This window comes from Manacus candei, unplaced genomic scaffold (genome assembly GCF_025592945.1).
Source record: "Manacus candei isolate 608988 ecotype Guabito, Panama unplaced genomic scaffold, ASM2559294v1 h1tg000008l, whole genome shotgun sequence".
Classification (NCBI taxonomy): domain Eukaryota; kingdom Metazoa; phylum Chordata; class Aves; order Passeriformes; family Pipridae; genus Manacus; species Manacus candei.
Window position 1 is genome coordinate 24,712,046 of NW_026138056.1, and position 20,080 is coordinate 24,732,125.

General features: G+C 39.4%; 1 protein-coding gene across 1 annotated transcript in view; it reads left to right on the forward strand.

Moving 5' to 3' along the window:
* The window catches only part of SULF1 (sulfatase 1), a 121,310-nt gene that overhangs the window by 52,207 nt on the left and 49,023 nt on the right, over nucleotides 1–20,080 (forward strand). Inside the window, exons 5-7 of the mRNA XM_051768451.1 lie at nucleotides 4,754–4,813; nucleotides 5,134–5,367; nucleotides 10,856–11,095. Of these exons, the coding sequence (XP_051624411.1) occupies nucleotides 5,196–5,367; nucleotides 10,856–11,095 (412 nt within the window). The 5' untranslated portion in view covers nucleotides 4,754–4,813; nucleotides 5,134–5,195. The remainder of the gene's footprint in view (nucleotides 1–4,753; nucleotides 4,814–5,133; nucleotides 5,368–10,855; nucleotides 11,096–20,080) is intronic.

The window sequence follows — 20,080 nt, forward strand, 5'->3', positions numbered from 1 at the left end:
CAGACTGGCAGGTTTTTGAAATTATGCCCACCAATGTGACCAACCTCCAAGGTCATATTGGAGATTATAAAACACTGAAAATAGCAGAATCCCAACTCTGAATTAAGGGAATTCTTCTAGTTGTCCTTTGCCTTTCTATTTTTCTTATGGAGAGTCTGATTTTAAGGAAACAGAGAACAGTGGGGTCATATTCCTGTTAAAAGTGCTTATTAAAACCAAAATTGTCAAGTCAGCAGGTCATAAGTAAAATACATAGGAAGATGCTCTTCTGCTTGCGGTGAGAAAGGGAAGGTCATTTTCTTGTGGCGGTTGATATCTGAGGTTTTGTTTCTTTGAGAGGTTTTATCCATTTATTTATTAGAGAAGCCCGTAAGAAGAAATTATCTAAGATTATCTTTTGTGTAAATGAAATGAGGCAACTTAACACTTGCAATGGCAAGGCCTTCTGCTTCTTTTCCATGTGCTTGATATATTTTTGTGCACTAGCACTTATCAGAGAATCTAAAAAACGTCCTAAGTTGCAAAACATCTGTTTTGGATTATACCTTAATTATATACAACTATATCAATTTTTGGAGGCAGGGAAATCTAACTACAGAGATAAAATCTGTAGGATACTGGATAGTAATGAGGAACACAACATAACACAAATTGCTGCCACATTAGGAGTCTCTTGATTTAGGATCCCTGTGATACCTTATACTCTCAATTCACTGGGCACATTTATTGCTAATATCTGGGAAACAGAAACCAAAATTCTCATTCTTATGTTTGCTAATTATACAAAACTGGTGATAGTGGCTGATACCCCTGAAGACTGTGCTGCCTTGGCAGGGCTAATTTGGACTAGATGACCTCCAGAGGTCCTTTCCAACCCTAATGATTCAATGAGTCCATGAGTCTGTGATTCTTAAGCTCCACAATCACTGTCCACATCATCATCATCATTATTATTATTATTATTATTAATATTATTATTATTATTATTACCTCTGTTTCCTTTATTGGCCATAGTTGATCCATTTTTGTTTCTAATGAAAGGCCACTAGAGCAGTGGGCCTTAACCTATGACTTTGGATAATGTGATGCCCTCAATGTTCATGCTCAAAAGAAAACACCAACACCATGGTACAGAGAAGATAAAGTTGTTTGCCCTTTGTTACCCCTTCATCGTGAATTACTGATGTGGGGCATTGCACAGCACATAGTACTGGGGATGGACATATGTCCAGTATACTCACTCATTATCCCAAAGTTTGATTTCAGATTTACAAACAAGAAATCTGTTTATGTAAGCCAGATTCCCTGTGCAAGATTATGTGGAAGCCACATTTGTAGGATATTAAATATAATAAGTCCATATATCTTTAAAGCCTGTAATGGAGTATTCTTGTGGATGCTCAATGCCCTATTTCATAAAAAAAGTGTATGATTATTGACAGATTTTTATTGGCCAAACACAAAATGGCATTTTAAGTGAACAGAGTAAAAATGTGGACATGAAAACAAAGTGGAAAATGCTCTTTTTTGAATGCTGTCTGGTTTTGGTGTCTTCCAAATTAAGCACTTTCAGTCAATGCACTGAAAAATCTTGAACAGTTCTTGATCAAAATGAGTATAAAATCCACAGTTTCAAAAGATATTGTTCTACCTGTTGCTTTTCTTCTTAGTTACTGCACAATACTCTCTTAACAGACCTAGAAATAAAGTCCTTGTAATTTTTATGCCACATTACACGAGTGGCACTGCAGCCTTTCTTTGCAGTGCCCTGCCAATGTGATTCAAGTTTTGTGAGTAATTAATTCTCCATGCCAACAAGTCCTTGAACTGTCTGTTATAATACTAGCAGCATAGAAACAACTAAAGATTGGAGTTTCCTGATTTTATCCCTTGAAAGGTGATTGCAAACTATGAATTTCTGTTCTGGGGGAAGGGGGGGGGAGAGAATGAGAGAAAGAAAAAAAAATTATATCCAGATGATGACAAGTAGTTTCTTTGGATTTCTCTGGTTTCCTTTATTTGCTGACTACATTTCAGTTGTCACAGGTATCTTATATAGGAAAAATATAGTTTAAATTTCACCAATAGCACTTGTTCATTTGGCTAGAGTAAAGCATTTTATAGTACCATCTTGATTTCTGAACACTGTGCAAAAAAAGTTTGTTTGCCTCCCCATGTAAAATTGAAAAGGTCCTTTTTAGAATTTCTCCTACTTTTGTCTGTTTCTCAAGAAAATTGCAGTGTCTGCAGGGGCTCTTATAGGCTACCAGCCATGTATCCACCGCAAACATTGCAGCCTTGTCTTCTCTACCAAGCTATCAAGCCTGTATTTGGACAGTTTTCTTCACTTCATTTCCTTCTAGGACTGAGAAGCAGGCTGTACAAGAAAAAGTTGTCAAAGATTACTTCTTAATAAATATTTGACATATGCAAAACTGAAATATGAGCAACAAAATGGGGCATTACTGTGCTCTTGTGCAAGAACCATTCAGTGAAACTTGAATAATTAATTTTATATGTGTAGATCCATCCTGATAGTTTCCTTTATCCATCAATAAGAAAAAATTACAGTTGGAAAAGAAACCTTCCCGCTGTTTTTTCTATAAAAAACTTGCCAAAGGTGGCTCCAACTTTCTACAGGAAAAGGATTTTTTTTTTTTAACTAAATAATATAGACCAGAGAGGGTGAAAATGAAGAATACTTGTTAATGTCCATTTGGATTAGTGTAAATTTTGTTAGGACTAAGGTGTAATTGTCAGAAACTTGCAGTTTCATATGGTGGGGGATTATTCAAACATGTTGGTGCCAATGTTTGCTCAGCACAGTCAGGATGACTGCACTTTCTGGGTCAGCATTATCTGTAAAACTTTGCTGTACCGTACAACTGAAGAAACTAAACACTAAGTCTCACTTCACATAGGCTTTTGTGCTTTGTGATATGAGTCAAAGTTTCGCTATTTAAAGATCAGACATTTAGAGACCTTGTATTTCTGCTTTTGCACCAAGAACATGTGGTATCTGGTGTCTGTCAGAAGAAGGTTGACTTCTCCAGTAACCCTGATCTTCAGGGCTTTTGTCAGTTTTCATGTGACTTAAGAACAAATACATGGAAACTGAACTATTTTTAAAAGTCTGTCCAGACAAATTACAGACTTCCAGTTACTTATCTGAATGTTGTGTAATCACTGAAATAGCATTTAAGGTTTAATGGTGATCCCCTGTATTGACTTTGCAGTGCTGTAATGTCAGTGTAAGGCTGGAGTGTTTGTTGGTGCAGAGACAATGAAAGACAAGATTTCTCTGCCACTGATGCTTGGATTTTCCTTTTAAAGACATTCACACTCTTCTGGTGTAATTACAGCCTGCCAGAGTGAGGAGCATGAAACTGTTTAGCTTGTGAAGCTTAAAATAAAAGGTGTATGTGGAAACAAGAACACGATCCTTTTTCTAGCCGTCCAGCACCAAGTCCCATCCCCTCCCTCTCCCGTGGCTTCTTCCCCTGAAATTTAGAGCATCTTCCTATTAGCGCATTTTTAGGTGAGTGGTGGGGCCCTTTTTGTCTTCTGTCTTGCTCTCATTAAATTATTTCTGCTTATTAATCTGTTTGCAGTTCATGTTGCATGTCTGAATATGAAGTCTCAGGTGTGGGTGCACAGATCTCCTCATGATTTATGCTCCATTATGCTAATTATATAAGGCGCACCCCAGTTCCCATGCAGTCTTCCCCTTGGGCAGAATTCTGGATTGTTCTTGGGCTTGGGTGGTTTTTTGAGGTTTTTTTAATTGACCAATATCACCATGCTTTATCCACAGTCCCACAATAAAAACAGGAGAAACGTATGTGGCAGGTCAATACCCTGGAGGGAACAGGCATGACTCCATGGTTTCCTTCCCTCCCCCTTCCTTTTTGCCCCCAGATATTCCCTCCCTTCCCTTGTGTTACAGAACCGCTTTGCAAAGCTTCAGTCAGTAATGCCAAAAATGTTAAAGTGTAAGTGGCTGCCCCTTCCTCCCCAGACCAATCAGTCATTTTCAGTCACAGGTTTAAATCTGCTGCAGCAAAGCCAAGCCTCTGTTCTTGCAGCAGGTCTTACAAAAGCAAGGCTGTTTGACTGACAGGCACGGAGTGAGGGTTCTAATAACATAGTGAGCCAAGTCAGGAAGTAGAGTATCGAGGACGAGACTGTGGCAGAGGTACTGTGCATTATGGATGAGGCAGTCAGGTCTGTCGTTGATTGACTGAGGGATGGCTACACTCCTTCACAATGCTGGGTAAGATCATATGGACTGTCACTTAATATGAGCTTTCTTGTCAGTGGGAAGATGACTTTTCATGTAGTGATCCAATGCAGATTGCAAATGAGAGCCATGCTCTCCCCTCTGCTTTTTAAGGGTTTAGTCACTCATGCAGGTGAGTTAAAATAGCTTTATTGCTTGCCAGGTGTCATACTCTGGAATTAACTCTTATTCTCAGAATCTCACTATAAATCTGACTATAAATGTTGGAAAAGCACCTGTGTCTGATGACGTGAGATGTATGTCCTTTATCTCTAGCAGCCAAGGTACCACCTAACCCCTGCATAGGTATGGTATTAAATTAAGTAGGAGAGCTAGGGGGAATGCAATTTTTTTTCTGCTCTTTTCTTTCAGTACAGAAAAAGAAGGTGTAACAAACAGTTCTGCAGACTTTGAAGCACAGCCACAGTACTGAGGTCTCTGACTGACAAGCCTTCTGCTTTCTCCTTTTCACAGGGCTCCTCCTACAGATGTTCTGAACACGTCTGCGTCCCGGCAATTTTTTACTGCACCCAGGTACTGAATATATGGAACAAGCTACATAAAAAGAAGCGTGGGGTGTAGGAGAAGGAGCACTGTGAGGAGTATACCAGAAGTCATGCCAACAAAATGCAGGCAATAGCATGACTTCAAGCAAAAATTTTTTGAGAAAGCATAGTTGCAGAATGACTGAGTTTATTCCTAGAAAATGACAGAATAAACCTCTTATTCAACAATATAGCTTATAATCATGTTAAATGGTATGTGTGAGACTTGACTTCCCTAAGTGTCATCCTTTCACTGTATGACTGGAAGTTTATTTATTGCTCGAACGGAATTTCTTTTTGTTCCTACAGGCTTGAAAACTAGAGCTCAGACACTTCTGGATCAGTCTTTTCATTGAAATACTGGAACTACTATGAAGTCTTCTTGGTTTGCACTCATCTTGGCAGTGCTCAGTACTGAATTGTTAACAAGTCAGTGTTCCACCATCAAGTCCCCAAGATTCAGAGGACGTGTGCAGCAGGAGCGAAAAAATATCAGACCAAATATCATCCTTGTACTCACAGATGATCAAGATGTGGAGCTAGGTGAGAAATAATTGTTATTTGCTACTACATTTTGTCATGTGTCTTGCAGTAATTTCTGCCAAGCAAAAAGTATTTTAAATTCAGAGAAGGTGCTGGTCCTGAAACAATATTAGAGCGTGGGACAAGTTTAGAAAATGAATTAGCAAATATTATTTAATGGCATTCATCACATTTAGTTATAGACTTTAGGAAGTACATGCTTATCAAAATCCACCAAGGAAGGCTTTAATCACCACCACAAAAGGATTTAATAATGCATGCAAGGACATATAGGTAAAAAACTTGCATCAAAAGCCCTTTCTCACTTTATGACTTTCTGTAGCATTTAAAAATTTGAGCCTAATGAGGTCAACCTTTCCCTCAGTGCTATATATGTATCTCTATCTCCATATATTTGTCACAGGCATGTGTGTCATCTGACATGTTTATGCACACAGACAAACAGGTCTGGTTTCAGGACATATTTCTGTGCATTATATTAAGTATTATACGTTACTGACTATTTAAAATCCATCTTTAAGACTATGCTCTATGTATAAAATATGATAGTTTTACTTCCACAAGTATACTAAATATCTGAGCACAACCTGGATATACTAGCCAGAATTGATTTTCACATATTCTTCTTAAGATGGAAAAAGTTAAAACAACTTGGATGATGTTCCAGGAGGCCCTTGAATGTTTTCCATTAAGTAAGTTAGAAAGATATTAATGGTAGTTATGCATATAGCTGATTTTTTGGTTCACTGCTCGAAATAAAAAATCAAGGAGAGAAAGAAGATCATTTTAGGTTACCCCTAAGCAAATATTTTGTGTTTGGGGGTGAGATGTGAGATCAAGAAGGTGAAAAAATGGCAAATTAATTTGAAATTAAATCCTGCCTTCTTAGATTTTTTTTAATGAAAGTCATATTTTTAACAGAAGTATAGTGAATTTCTAAACAAAATGACATATGACTTTGGAAAATAAAAATGCTTCATTCCAGGAAACTTAGAAGAGTTTATTTGTTCTAGAATCACACACTTTCAAGCAGAAAGTTGTAGAAAAAAATTGGTCTGGATCTAAAAGTGATTCTTTAGTTGCTAGCATTTTTGTATTTTCCATGATGCAATAATAATTTCAAGCCCTTCGGGGTTCTGAGAACATAATTAATAAACTATATTTTGTGACTGAGTGTTGGTGCTTTTATGCAGCAGAACTTCAAAACCAGACCTTTAGATCTGAGCGCATCTTATCTTTTTTTATTTCCCACTCTTTCAAAGGTCTGCTCTGTTTAGCCATGCTGCATAATGAATAGCTGTTCCCAGATCTGTTTTTGGCCTAAAATACAGCTATTACAATAGGAATGCACTTTTTCTTGATAGAGTCATTCTGAAAAATTTCGTTAAAAGGGTCAAGTCATTTCTTCCTTTTTTGTGGTCTGAAAGAGCCTGCTTTCTCCAGGGCACTGGGCAAGGTGGCTCAGCAGACACACGTCTCTGAACAGTGTTACCATCTTGCTGTCTTCAGTCTTGCAAGAAGGTTTGCAAGTGGTGAAGGAAAAGGAAGGATGTGGCAAGTCACTTTGTTCATACTGGGAGCTCCTCTCTTTGAAAGCTGCTCTGAATGTTCACAGGGCATGCTGGCTCCCATCAGCAGGCAGCTGAGCCATAGCCTGGGTGTGTATGCATTATCATTGCATTGAATAAAGACACAGGTTTCCCCTTTTCATAGATCATTTCACAGGAAACAGGATTCAGCCCCAAGACTTACTGTACCGCATTATTCACACTTCTGATAATAAATCATTCCACATATTCGAAAAATAAAGGCAAACTGTTTTCCATGTGTGAATTTTCCCCCTGCTCCTCATTGATTCCTAAGAAAAATCTTAAATTTCCCAAAGGTCATTGAGAAGTAACACTTCCTGCCACAAACAGAATAAAACTTAGGTATTGGTATCCAAAAATCACAAGACTGAAAGTCTCTCAATATGGATCATTTGCTACTATACTCCCAGCACGAACATTTCTAAGAGCTAGTCTAAACTAATGCCTTAACATAAAAGCATATAAGGTACGTTATAGACTTCAATCAGGAAGGATTTGTCTCCAGAGCATGTATAAACATTGAACCAAAGTACTCATCTGCCTGAGAGCAAATGATATACAGAGGAGTTAGCCAAAGTAAAATTTGCAAGAGACAAGGAATGTTCATTTAGTTGGTGCTCAAAGCATAGGAATATACACATCTTCCTATTGATCTGCACCATCCCCTTGAGTTTTGTATTCTGAGTGCAAAGAAGTTCAGCAGAGTTACTGCCTCATTCCATTTATCAGATAAAACCCACAAATTGCTCGACAACTCCAGTCGCTTCCTATCTATGCTAGAAGAAATGTGTCACAGAGGAAGGATATTGTAGATCTGGTAGATGGCAGCTTAAGTGGTGTGAAGCCGCCTGGCCCACAGCTCTTGAAGAAACTCAGCAGATACTTGGGCTCTAATGCTGGGAAATTAGTTCTTAAATTGTGCCACCGTGCACTTTCTTCCCACAAGATCCTGAGGGTAGAGAAATAACTGTCCAATACTGAGGCAAATCGGCATCTTGCTCAAGGCAAAGCATCAGCTCCCAGAACCCAGAACTGCTTCCCTGATGGAGACAACATGCTGAGGCTTTCAGGGCAATGGCCCCACCTCCTACTGGGTTCAGGTCTGTACTCTGTTCAGTCCAACATTTTGCTCACTCTTTAGTCTCTTCCCCAGTCTTCCAGATTCTCTTTTCATTTGCACACATCAGTACCTCAAAACATGACCCCCCCAATTGCTCTTATAATCCTCACTGTAAATAATATCTTGCATGTCAGAAAGAAGTCAAAACTAATGAATGTGTTGGTAATTCCAGTGTTTCTAACCCTTGCTAACAGCCTAATGCACCATTCAGTGAAATCCATATAAACCATCCACTAAGTAGAGCTGGGTGAAGAGATCACAGCATCATCTAGATACATCACATCAGGCATAATTTGCCTGGTTTGCTTTCCATCTTCACTAGAACTAAAGCACTAAAACACATAAGCTGAAAAAATGGGGATGTGTGCTGAGATGTGAGAAAGTCTATTCCCTTCCTGGAACCTTGCATACAATCCATATAAAGACAAGGTGGCTCCTAGCTATCCCTTTGTAGAGATGCCCACCTGTGATGAAAATCCCTAGCAACTTTAAGACTTGATACGAAACCTTGGCTACCAAACATATTTCCTGATAGATGAGGATAGACTGAGAAATGACACTGAATTTCTTACCTGACAAAACTTGCTAACTTCTGTGTCCAAAGTGGCCATTCCCAGTTATCTGGTTCCCCTCAGGTGCTCCCCAGTCGGTCATGGAGAGCGCAAGTGTCTTGCTGACAGATAGTGCCTGAGTACATATGCCCTGAAGACTGTGGGCCAGATGGTAAAGAGCACAAGCTGTGAGGAGAGCTACAGACAGCAAAGGATTATAACTCATATCAGCAAGTTTTATCTCCTACTAGTGTTTTGTTTTCCAAATGAGGAAGTCTCACCTGCTTTGAAGTGCCTATTCCAGAATTTCCAGAGGGGCTAAATCTATTATCAGTGTCAGTAAGTGCATACCTGGAGGGAAAACTTAGTCATAAACAGCAGGTTTGCAAGAGCAGAGGACTGACAAGCTGGAAGAATAAGGAAATACTCTAACAGCCACTCATTTATAATACATAGAAGCAGAAAAGTGCAGATCAGCTCTGCTGCAGTTACCATGCATTAAGGTGCCTGAATAGTGCACTTTATATATGAGCACCTCGAAGCACTTTACAGCTGACTTCTCAGTAATAAACTGTGACTTTTCAAAAATGGAAGAGTTATGGCCAAAAGAAAACAAAACAAAACAAAAACAAAAAGAAAAAGTCAACCTGGGGTCTGAGATAAAGAGATGTAGAACAAGGACAATCTCAACAACTCAGTGAAATGCACCCACTCAAGTAAATGGAGACCTTTTGTGCTCAGGGACCTCAGGGACTGTGCTCAGTTACTCTCCTACTTCTCTATCTCCCTAAGTACATGGGATTCAGGAAAGCACAAATGCAGATGTTCTGCATTTGAAAAACAAGGGCTGTGAAAGAGGAAGAATCTAAAATTATGGTGACTTATATGCACGGTATTAAATGTATCCTTAAGGACACAGGCCCTGGCATTTCACAATGAAATGTTGAAGAGCCTACTGCCTCTTCCCTTTTTTAAACAAATATTTTTTATGCAAAAGTTTTCATATTCAGCACCAATTCCTTAGCCCAAAACCAAAACAGAGCATGCTTACCTTGACTAATAAAATAATCTGTAATATTTTACTGCTTACACCTAAAGTTGAGCTTCCTTGGGAGTTTTATGGTTTTGCAGCCATCTATTGCTTTAAAATATTTTTAAATTTGATTTTCAAGCAACACAAATAAAATCATCAAGAAAAACGTTTGTTCTGTCACTGGAATCAATGGATTTAAATGTAAAACAACTACTGTCAACTGTGCAAAATTTTAAAATCAAAGATAAAGAAAGTAGAATTCCAGAAACCATTTTTTTACCACCAAAATTGTGCAAGTATTACAGTTCACAAACCTGTTTACTGGGCACATACTGACATATCCACAGTTGACCCTCACCCTTCAATCTCTGCTCTGTTGAATAACAGAAAGAACAAACTTTGACAGCTGTTAGGAAATACTGACAGACCCTATCTGGGGCTGTTCAGCCTTTCTGCAATCAGAAATCTGCAAGCCCCACCTTTCTCACCTTGCTGTTCACTAAGATGTTTTGAAGGATGCAAAAAATGTCTTTGTTCTTTAAACATTATCAATGCAGTTTCCTGACAAAGGTGCTGCATTTTGCCAATAATTTTGCATACATACTTATCCCCAAAAACTGGTTTTGAGCAGAGTGCTTTAGTATCAGAGCCAGACATGCTGATCTTGTATCCACAGAAACTTTCCTTTAGAAAAATTGCCACTTAATTCTCTCTTTCTCCTCCCTCCATCTTTCACTCCCTCCTTTACCCCATTCCTCTCTCTCTCTCTCTTCAGTCATCTGATAAAACTGAAAGAACATTAACATATCCTTTGGTAATATCAGCATTTTTCATATTTTACTGGTACATCGACTAATAATTCATTCTGTGTAACGTACTGTTTTCCTAGAGCTGCACTTGAAGAACTATTGACCTGTAAATTTGATACAGCTTTAACACTTTATTTCTAGATTAATCGGTATTTTAACTTTGTTTTGGAGCCTGACAAAAAAGAACTCAGTCTTTCCTGAATCCTGTAAAATATTTTTGATGATATAATAAAAGTCTGATCTTTTCTTCTAAAATTGCCCAAGCTACAGAGTAGAGCACACAGATGTTCAAAGGCAAGCTAATCACTGTACTTTTAATAGCATTACAACAGCCAATATATTCAAACAATTTTTTACAGCACAGTGATCAGAACCTCTTTTTGCAGGGTCCTTGCAAGTGATGAATAAAACCAGAAGGATTATGGAGAATGGAGGAGCCTCTTTTATCAATGCATTCGTAACAACCCCGATGTGCTGCCCATCACGTTCCTCAATGCTGACTGGGAAGTATGTGCACAACCACAACATATACACCAACAACGAAAACTGCTCTTCTCCCTCATGGCAGGCTACTCACGAGCCACGTACCTTTGCTGTGTATCTCAATAACACTGGGTACAGAACAGGTAAGAGACGAATCCACATCAGTTCTTCATTTAAGGTGAAGTTGACATATTCAGCAGTCAGCCTTGAATCACTGCCTAAAATGAAACTGTCTGGGTTTTGGCTGAGATAGAGTTAATTTTCTTCTTAGTAGCTGGTATAGTGTTGTGGTGTGGATTTAGCACAAGAGTAATCCTGATCACCGAATCTTGATTCAGTGTGGTCACTGAAGTTTTTAGTTGTTGCTAAGTACTGTTTATACTAACTCTAGAACTTTTCAGCTTTTCATGCCCTGACAGCAAGAAGGCTGGAGGAGCACAAGAATTTGGGAGGGAACGTGGCTGGGATAGCTGATCTGAACCAGCCAGAGGGATATTCCATACCCTATGGCATCATGCTCAGTACATAAACTGTGGGAAAAGCTGGCTGGGGGCTGCTGCATGGAAACTGGCTGTATATCAATAAATGAGTGGTGAACAACTCTATTGTGCATGACTTGGGGGTTTGGGAGTTTTTTGAGGAGCTATTTCTCTCTGTTTGTTGTCTCTCTTTTCATTATTATTATTATTATTATATTTTATTTCAATTGTTAAACTGTTCTTATCTCAATCCATGGATTTTACCTACTTTCCTATTCTCCCCATCCAACTGAGATGGGAGGTGGGGAGCAAGTGAGCAACTGAATGGTACTTAGTTCCTGCCTGGGGTTAAACCACAGCAGAAGCAACTATTGTCCCAAATTGCTTATGCAGAGCAGAGGTTGAATGTTATGGAGAGGAAGGGTAGTACAGCCTGACGGTCCACATCTGCAGTAACAGTCATGTAAAGAAACTCAGTTGCAGTGAAGCTGCATATTTCACATTTGGATGTCCCAGGTGGAAAATAAGCTGTTGGGCAGTTACACTTACTGTGAAAGAGGTGCATTTTAGTGGCATTGTGGGTCTGAACTGGCAGTTCCAGCCGTGATTATGGTCAGTATTATGGCCTGCTTGTGGACAGCTGCTAACAGTTATGGAAGAAGATGTCAGGGCCAGGCTGGGAACTGGTGCCAAAGACCTCACAGGAGTGGAGTGCCTGTCATGGGAGCGAAACAAGGTGAATGGTATAATTTAAACTTTGCCACGGGGCGATATTTCATTTGCATTTTCTGAAAAGGAATAGAAACATGCCTTTAAGAAGGATTGTTCTACTATGCACCAATAAGATTTGATAGTTTTCTTGTAAATTCCTGGTGGTTTTCTGTAGTCAGGAGATCCCTTTCCTGTCTACAAAGAACTCTTCTTATTCCTCTCATCTGTGCTTTGGCTTGATGTAAAACCCAATTCATTTCTGCATCACCTATCCCCTAAGATTCAATCTGTAGACACGTTAGGCTCCAGCCTGACTTCCCCTTCACGAGGTACCGGAGTTGTGCGAGGTCATCAGAGTGCAATTTGTCCAGAAGTATCGTTCAGCTACAAAGACTCCCCTTTACAGGACCAGCGAGGCACAGATTTTGGTGCCAACTGACTTCCTTACAATGTAACTGGCAGCAAAGAGATTTGTTTCTATCAGCAGCGTAGGCACAAGAATGGATTGCTTTCAAAACATATAGCTGGCGAATGTCTCCATGCTGTCTGCTGGTCCTAAATCTCTTAATGCTGCTATATCCAGTGCTTCAAACTTATCTGCCTGTTTGCCATCTTTTCTTCACCACACAGACAGTTTCACTCTTTTTTCTTCCGTATCTCTGCATCTGCAATTCTGGAGACCTTCTGCTTCCTGTGTGAAAAGCAAAACCAGACAAATCTTTAACTTCTTTGGACCTGTTGTTGGCTCTGACCCATGCACAGAATAGTACTTCAGTCTCTGTTAAGCTGGTCTCAGTGAAGTTGTCATCTGAGTACAGCACTGCTAAACCTCTTTGAAGGCTTTGAAGAAGAAAAGGAGGGAAAAGAGAATTGGCAATCACTGCTAGAAAAGGTGCTGAATTTGGCCTAAAATATAAGCTTTGTCTCATGACTTATGTCTCAGAAATCCTTTCTGCTCGATAAATGGCTGCTTCATGAAGGACCTGGCTTTCATGTTCTTAAAATTTACTGTCTTATTGGTTTGTCATCTTAGCTTTGCACAACTAAATGCTTCACACGTAAACTGGACAGAGCTAGTGACAGAGCTCTGTCACTAGCCCTCTCTGCCCTTCTGGGGGTAAACACTGTTTTGGGCATATGTTCTGCACTGCCTTGTATTAAGAAAGCATGTGGAGATGTCCACTAAATACAGGTTAGGCCTCTTACATTGAAAGGAAAAAGGAGTCAAAAAAAAAAACGGAAAAGAAAAAAAGTCCTTTTCCAGAGGCAAGCAGAGAGAACATCAGGGTAGGTGAGTTTTACCAGAGGGCAGGAAGGATTAAAAGAAAATAGAAACAAATGAAAATACTTGTATGAATCTCCAATTCTGACCAAGGTACATTGTTTGACCCAAAATACCATGACCCCAAAGATTTATCTTTCTACTCCTTGTAAGATGAACCTACCTTCTAATTAAGCCTCAATTATTTTTTGAGGTGGTAGTTTAATTAACAGCAGATCTTATAATATATTTTTCAAGGATACTGTTGCCTTATTAAAAAGTCATCAAAAGTGTGCTAGCCAAGTAATAATCTACACTTCACAGCTAGAAAGTTTAGTAAAATTATAATGACTCAAGAATACCTGGGAGTCAAAAATAATTGGGAGTGAAAATGAGAGAATTGTGGAGAGAGAGTGGCTACACCCCACACAGTGTAGTTGTGACTCTGTTTTGATGTTGCAGATGTTATGGGCACTTATCCTGTGCATTTCTACATGTTTTGAGAGTAAATCAGTAACGCCCTCAATGGAAAACTGAGACAGAGAAAGAGCAGTGAATGACCCAGGGCAGTCACAATCTGGTGACAGTCCTGATAAGGCACTTGACTAGAGAGCTCCAGTCCGAATGAGATGATGTACAATACCTCCAACCTGGTACTCTGAAATGATGAGAATTTAACTCCCACTTTCTGCATATAAGTCCATGGAAATAAAGGGGTGGGGTAGTGTTTATACAATGTCCTCACTTCTGTTTAGTCCAAATAGTTTTCAGTATCTATAAGGCACTCACTGTCTAAACCTGCTGTAGCATTAACTAAACCCTCTGTATTGCAATTGATCACATGTGGGCAGACTGTTATGAGAGGAGTCCTGCTGAAGCCACGAGGACTCCACACAAGCACAGCAGGCCATTTAAAGAGAGGTCTGAAATGTGCTCTAATAAACTGCAGTTATAATTGGAGCCCACTGGGAAAACCTGGCAAAGAACAGAATGTTTTTTCTCTCCTTTTTCTAATTTACTCTTCTACTCTGATGTGACCTAAAGGCAATGCTGGATTTCATGGAAACATCCCTTTTTGAAGATTATACATTAGTGCTAAATCATAGGCAGGAACTGTGCTGGGCACTAGCAGGGCAGGCAATATTCAGAAGCATCCCTGCCAAACCAAAATCACTTTTGCTTCTAATTATCATTTTTTAAAATCCTTAAGCATTTAAGGATTGTTTCAATGTTTACAGTTTCCCTTATTCACAAGCTGTATGCTAATGCAGAAATGAGCCAACTGCACAACTTCTTGATTGTTAAAGTCCACAAAATTGGTAACATTAAACTAGAATTTGTAGGAAACAGACACAGTAAACAGGTAGAAAGAGAAAAGAAAGTAACTCTGGAGAGTTTCAAACAGATGACACATTTGTTTTAATTACATAGGTTCCAGCTATTCATACTAGAGAGAAAAAAAAAGTCACACTCAAATTTTGTGGAAATTGTGAGAAAAGCTTGAGAAGTTTTCTTTCATTTCATAGTTTTAAATGTCAGTAGATAACCCTTCAGCTACTTAGATTTAGAAATTTAATTCATAAGATTATTAGATGCAGAAGTTAGAGATTTTGCTTTGTGCTTTCCAAAGTGTCGGCTGGTTTGCTGTTCTTTCAGTCTTACACTTTCTTGACCTTCTGCTGTCCTGTTCTGTTCTGTCCCAGTCCTACAACATGTAGTCTTGCCTCTCAGATGTGCCTTTTACTGTTGCCAGTTCCCACTGTGTTTCACCTACACAAACACAAAGGAAAATCCCAGGAGTGCACTACCTCAACCTTGGCTTCCTCCAATAGGAAAGGAGAATTGTGCTACATCTTAATAGTTGAGAAGTAGCCAAGCATAATCTTAGTATTTTAGAAGACAAAACCATCACATGAGAACAGCCAATATCCAAAAGACATAAATATAATTAGTATTTTATTCTTAAATAGTGTGTCATGCTTTGTATACTGCAGGATTTTACATTTTTGCCAGCTTAAGTTTCATCCCTTTGCAAATATGAAAAGAAATACAAGTTTAAAATCCTTACCCTGACTCAACATACCTACACATTCAAAGCCCTCTCTGCTTAACGTTGCTTTGTAAAATTACTACATTTAAATCCTCACTCCTCTTAGCCCTTCACAGCCAGTGTAACCGTGCAGGAGAGAATGGGAATCTGTGTTGGCTCAGCAGCTGCTGACAGCCTCACAGCATCATGCCAAATGCAAAATGCTCTCCCTTTATGGAATCCCACCTGAAAGAACAGGGATCACCAAGTTAGGCAATTATTTGCTTTCACTTTTTCAATTGTCTTTGGGAAGATGTATTTCCCAGTATTTTATTTCTTGCTCAAATGTATCAGCTGATTAGAAAAACATTCAAGAGTCATGCATGTGAGTGTTCTGAGGTCATTGTCCTCCTTTTGTGTCAAAAAAATGTTAGCATAGCAAAGGTAAGCAGCTCAAACATTAATTCCTAAATGGCTGCATTTGCAAAACTCAAAACTCAAGAAGTGACTTTACACCAAGATGCCCTTATCTGGTAATTTTGACATTAGTCACAGACTTCTGTGTAGTGCTGAACAGAAATGGTCACTTGGTTGACAACTAGCTAATGTGTTCAACAGTACACATCAGCGTGTCCATTGACAACTGTCACTTATGGGTACATTTCTTAGTCTAATGACCAAAGAACTAATAAAACACAAAGATGACAGGAGACTGAAAGCTAAGGAGTATTTAAACTGTGCACCACTCCCTTCTGACACACAGGGACAAGTTAATCTTTCATAAAGGGAGCAAAAGCTATGCCTTCTGAAGGTGTAGGCAGACAATACGTTTCCTCTGGAGGCAAAACCAGTGTGTTTCCTGTTCACAGCCTTACAGCACAAATCACTGCCAGCACATGCTATTTTTAATCTGCATCATTTCAGTGACCTAATTTGTATCCTGCCTCATGCACCCTTTCAAAGCAGAGAGAGTGGCAGAATATGATACAGAGGTGGGAATGAGTGAGCAGAGAATGAGTCCTGGTTTTCAGATTATTTCTAAAGTGAAAATAAAAAGAAAGAGAACTCTGAGCTTCCAGGTTCTTCCTTCATTGGTACAAAAGAGTCTGGGAAACATCAGACATAATTTAATCTGTAAATATTTAAAGAATTAAAAATACGCTACACTTTTCTGAATAATTTGCACTTTCAGTCAACAAATAAAAATGTATAAATGAAAGTGAAATATGGCAAATACGTGCACATAATCCACAGAAAATGAAATGTTGAAGAGGAAAAAGACCAAAAAGGATAACATGCAGGATTTTCTAGTTCTATGGTATCATGTGAAGTGAAACTTTTTTTGTTTTCTGTCCAGAACCTCATCAAAAACCACAGCCTATCTACCTACTTATGCTTAAAGAAGAATCCTGTGCTATTAAATATCATACAGAAAACCATACACTGAAAGACTTTTTGCAAGTTTATGTATTCAAGTGCTTCATTTAGGAAAATCTGGGTAGAACATTGTCTGTGGAACCATTTCATCTCTTGTTCACATGGCCAAATTATAGTCTTTAACTACATAATAAGATACCACTTCTTGGAGGGCGAAATTTCCTCAGTTTAAAAAGAGAGACTAGTTCTATCAAGAGATGCTGATTCTTGATCAGCGTGCTGATGATGCTGGCATCTGCAAGGATAGGGGTCTCAGATCCTCTCTGCAACACTCAACTGCTCACTTGCTGAGGAACTAGGTAAAGTGGGTTTTTATCACACATACTGGGCCAGGAATGCAGCTATAGGTTTTCAGATGTCTGATTAAAGGAAGGTACCAGTGAGACTCAGGAGTCCTTTCAGACATTGTTGTGTCCTCCCTGCTGTTCGAAAGCACTTCTGGCTCCCTTTGTCCTACCCTGTTAGGCAGAGCAGTGTCTACTCCTGTTTTCTCATACCAGTTTTCTGGCCCTGTAAGACATCACCTTGGCCTCTGCTCTGAGCCTTGTCCCCCTGCTTGTCTGTCCTCAAGTCATTCCCTCTCTCCCTCCCTCCCTCCCTCCCCTCCCAGGTTCAGTCAGTTCTTGACAGACATGTCCTGTTCCCACTGCTTACCATTAGCGATCTCCTTTCCCAGCCCGATCAGCAAATCTGCTTCTCCCACCCCTCTTGTCAGTCAGTTTCTTTCTCCTTTCATTGTCCAGTTTCTTGGTTGACATTGCAAGTCCTGGGCCCCCAAGCCCCCACTGCTTTACCCCTCTCTTAGCTCCTTTGCTGGATTCCCTGCTGTTCCCCAGACTGCTTGTCCTTATCTGGTCACCTCCTGCCCTCTGCATTTCAATCAACTTTCTCCCACCTACTGACACCACTCACAGGTGGACAGGGAATAATGTCCTGAGGTGTCCTGATTTCCAGCACATGCAAATCTCAGGGTTTTTATCAAAGTATTGTAATAGATGCCTCCTTGACAGGGAGTCCATCATGTCTTTGACAGAGTTTCTGCTCTCAGTGCAGAGCATGTAAGTGCTATCAAATGAAATCTCACATAATTTTTTTCAGATGTTAACCACAATTCCTTTTCCATTACTACAGTTCTCAAAGATGGCTACTGTTTGGGCTAAGAAGTTTCAAAAAATTCAGGCTGCAGCACACACCCAGTGTGGAAAATTTAAGTCCAAGTACAAGAGAGTTATAAGCACCTAAAACAGGATCTTATAATGAGAAGTGTCAGGCAACATCAATACTGGAAAGTGCTACCAGCTTGGCCGATAATACAGGCCTTGTTAAAGACATCACCCAGTCTAACAATTGCTGTATCAAGTTATAGGTTAATGCCTTTTGCAACTACTGAGTTATAAAATGTTTAATGATCTTTTTGGTTGCAATGGTAAACCTGGCAGCAACTGGGAAAGACCCACAAAGCTGGAGAACTGTGTTTAAGTTACAAGACTGGAAACTGAGAAATCTGAATTCTTGGCAATGCCACAGGCTTCCTTCATGACTTAGGTCTAGCAGAAGGTTAACCTCTTGGTGCCTCAGTTTCCTCACCATATTTTTTTGGGGACAATGCTTATTTCATTTCCTGGGTGGTGCTGACATACTAAGCTGGCTTTCTGCACCTCTATGATGTGATACACTAATTTTACAACAGAAGGGAAAAATCAAACTTCTCAGGTTTGAATCTATAGCTTGCATAATGGGAAGAAAGTAAGGAGGAATTTACTAGAATAATGTGGAAGCTGAAGCTATGTTGGACTCTGTCCCCAGAAGCACAGAATCACTTCGTGTCAGCCCTGAAATGTCATATAAACAGTGCTTTGCAACTCCTGTAAATGGTTTCCTGACTTTGTTAAAGGAAGTGGGCTGTCTACATAAAGCTCTTGTCTGGGTCACGGTGACTAAACCTTTCTACAGCATGCCTTTTTAGAGGTTTGGGTTTGTTTTAAATCAGAAACATTCCCATAAGCCTCAACAAATAACAAGGGTATAGAGTAAAACATACATCCTTTGATCCATGGAAGTGCAGAGATGTCTCACTAGTAGATGTAGCCCAGTTCACCTGTACACTAATCCAGTAATGCTGACAGGAGTTAGAGGACTAACCCTATTGTGTAATACTGTAAACATTAGTCATAATTGCTTGTAAAAAATGCTGGGGAAAAATGTCCCAGGAATTATGAGAATTTGAATCACATTCAGCTGTAAGTATTCTGGCTTCAAACTCCAGAGATCTCCTAGGTCAAATTCTCTTTGTCTTGCACTCATTGTAACTGCCTGGATCTCTCAGTCCAGTTCAGAAATCATTAGTTAATTGCTAAAGGGAAAACAAAAATTTGTATTAAGGCATCTATTCATGTTAGGTGCAAACATGTATATTCTGCAGCCCCTCCAGAGATACATAGATGTCTGTTTACCATGCCATGTGTTGTTGTTTGCATAAACTTAATTGAACGTACTCATACAGAATACAATTATTCTGATATATTAAGCTACACTACATGTGATTAAAAATAACAATGTGTCCTGGGAACAGTTAGCAAAACTGCCAGAATGCAGATAAAAATTGTGTTATTAAAATGCAAAAGCAGGCATTTATCTTTCCTGTTATCCCTATGGGGGCCATTACATGCAATAATGAAAAGATGTCCCTTGAAATGGCATTACTTTTTAATGAGGCTTTTACCTATTGAGTCATAATCTCCATTTTACTAATTACAAGCAGAAATGGCTTTCTAAACCCTCTAACTGCTGACTATGAGCAGCTTTTAAAGCTGAGCCTTCCCAGTCAGTACTCAGACTTGGGCAATTCAGCAGGTGTTGGACTACACCTGAGTTAAGGATAGGGGTTGACTCTACAAGCCAAGCACGTGAAGACCCAGCGTTTGCACATCACAGTGTCAGTTCCTGGGCGGTTCTATGGCGTATTCCATAGTGTTTTAGTTGTTTACAATCCTCTGGTTAAACAGAAAACAACTAGGACACCCATCATGATTATTTGCTGATTGTTATTTGGCCCCATGGACACTACTATGCTTTCCTTTTACTCTGGCACTTGTCTTCATTCAGACCATGAAGAGCCAGACACTAAGTGCCCCAGCTGTGACTCACTCAACCTATCCTATACTCAGTGGTACTCAGAAAACCTCATGGTGCAGGGCTGAACTCTTATATT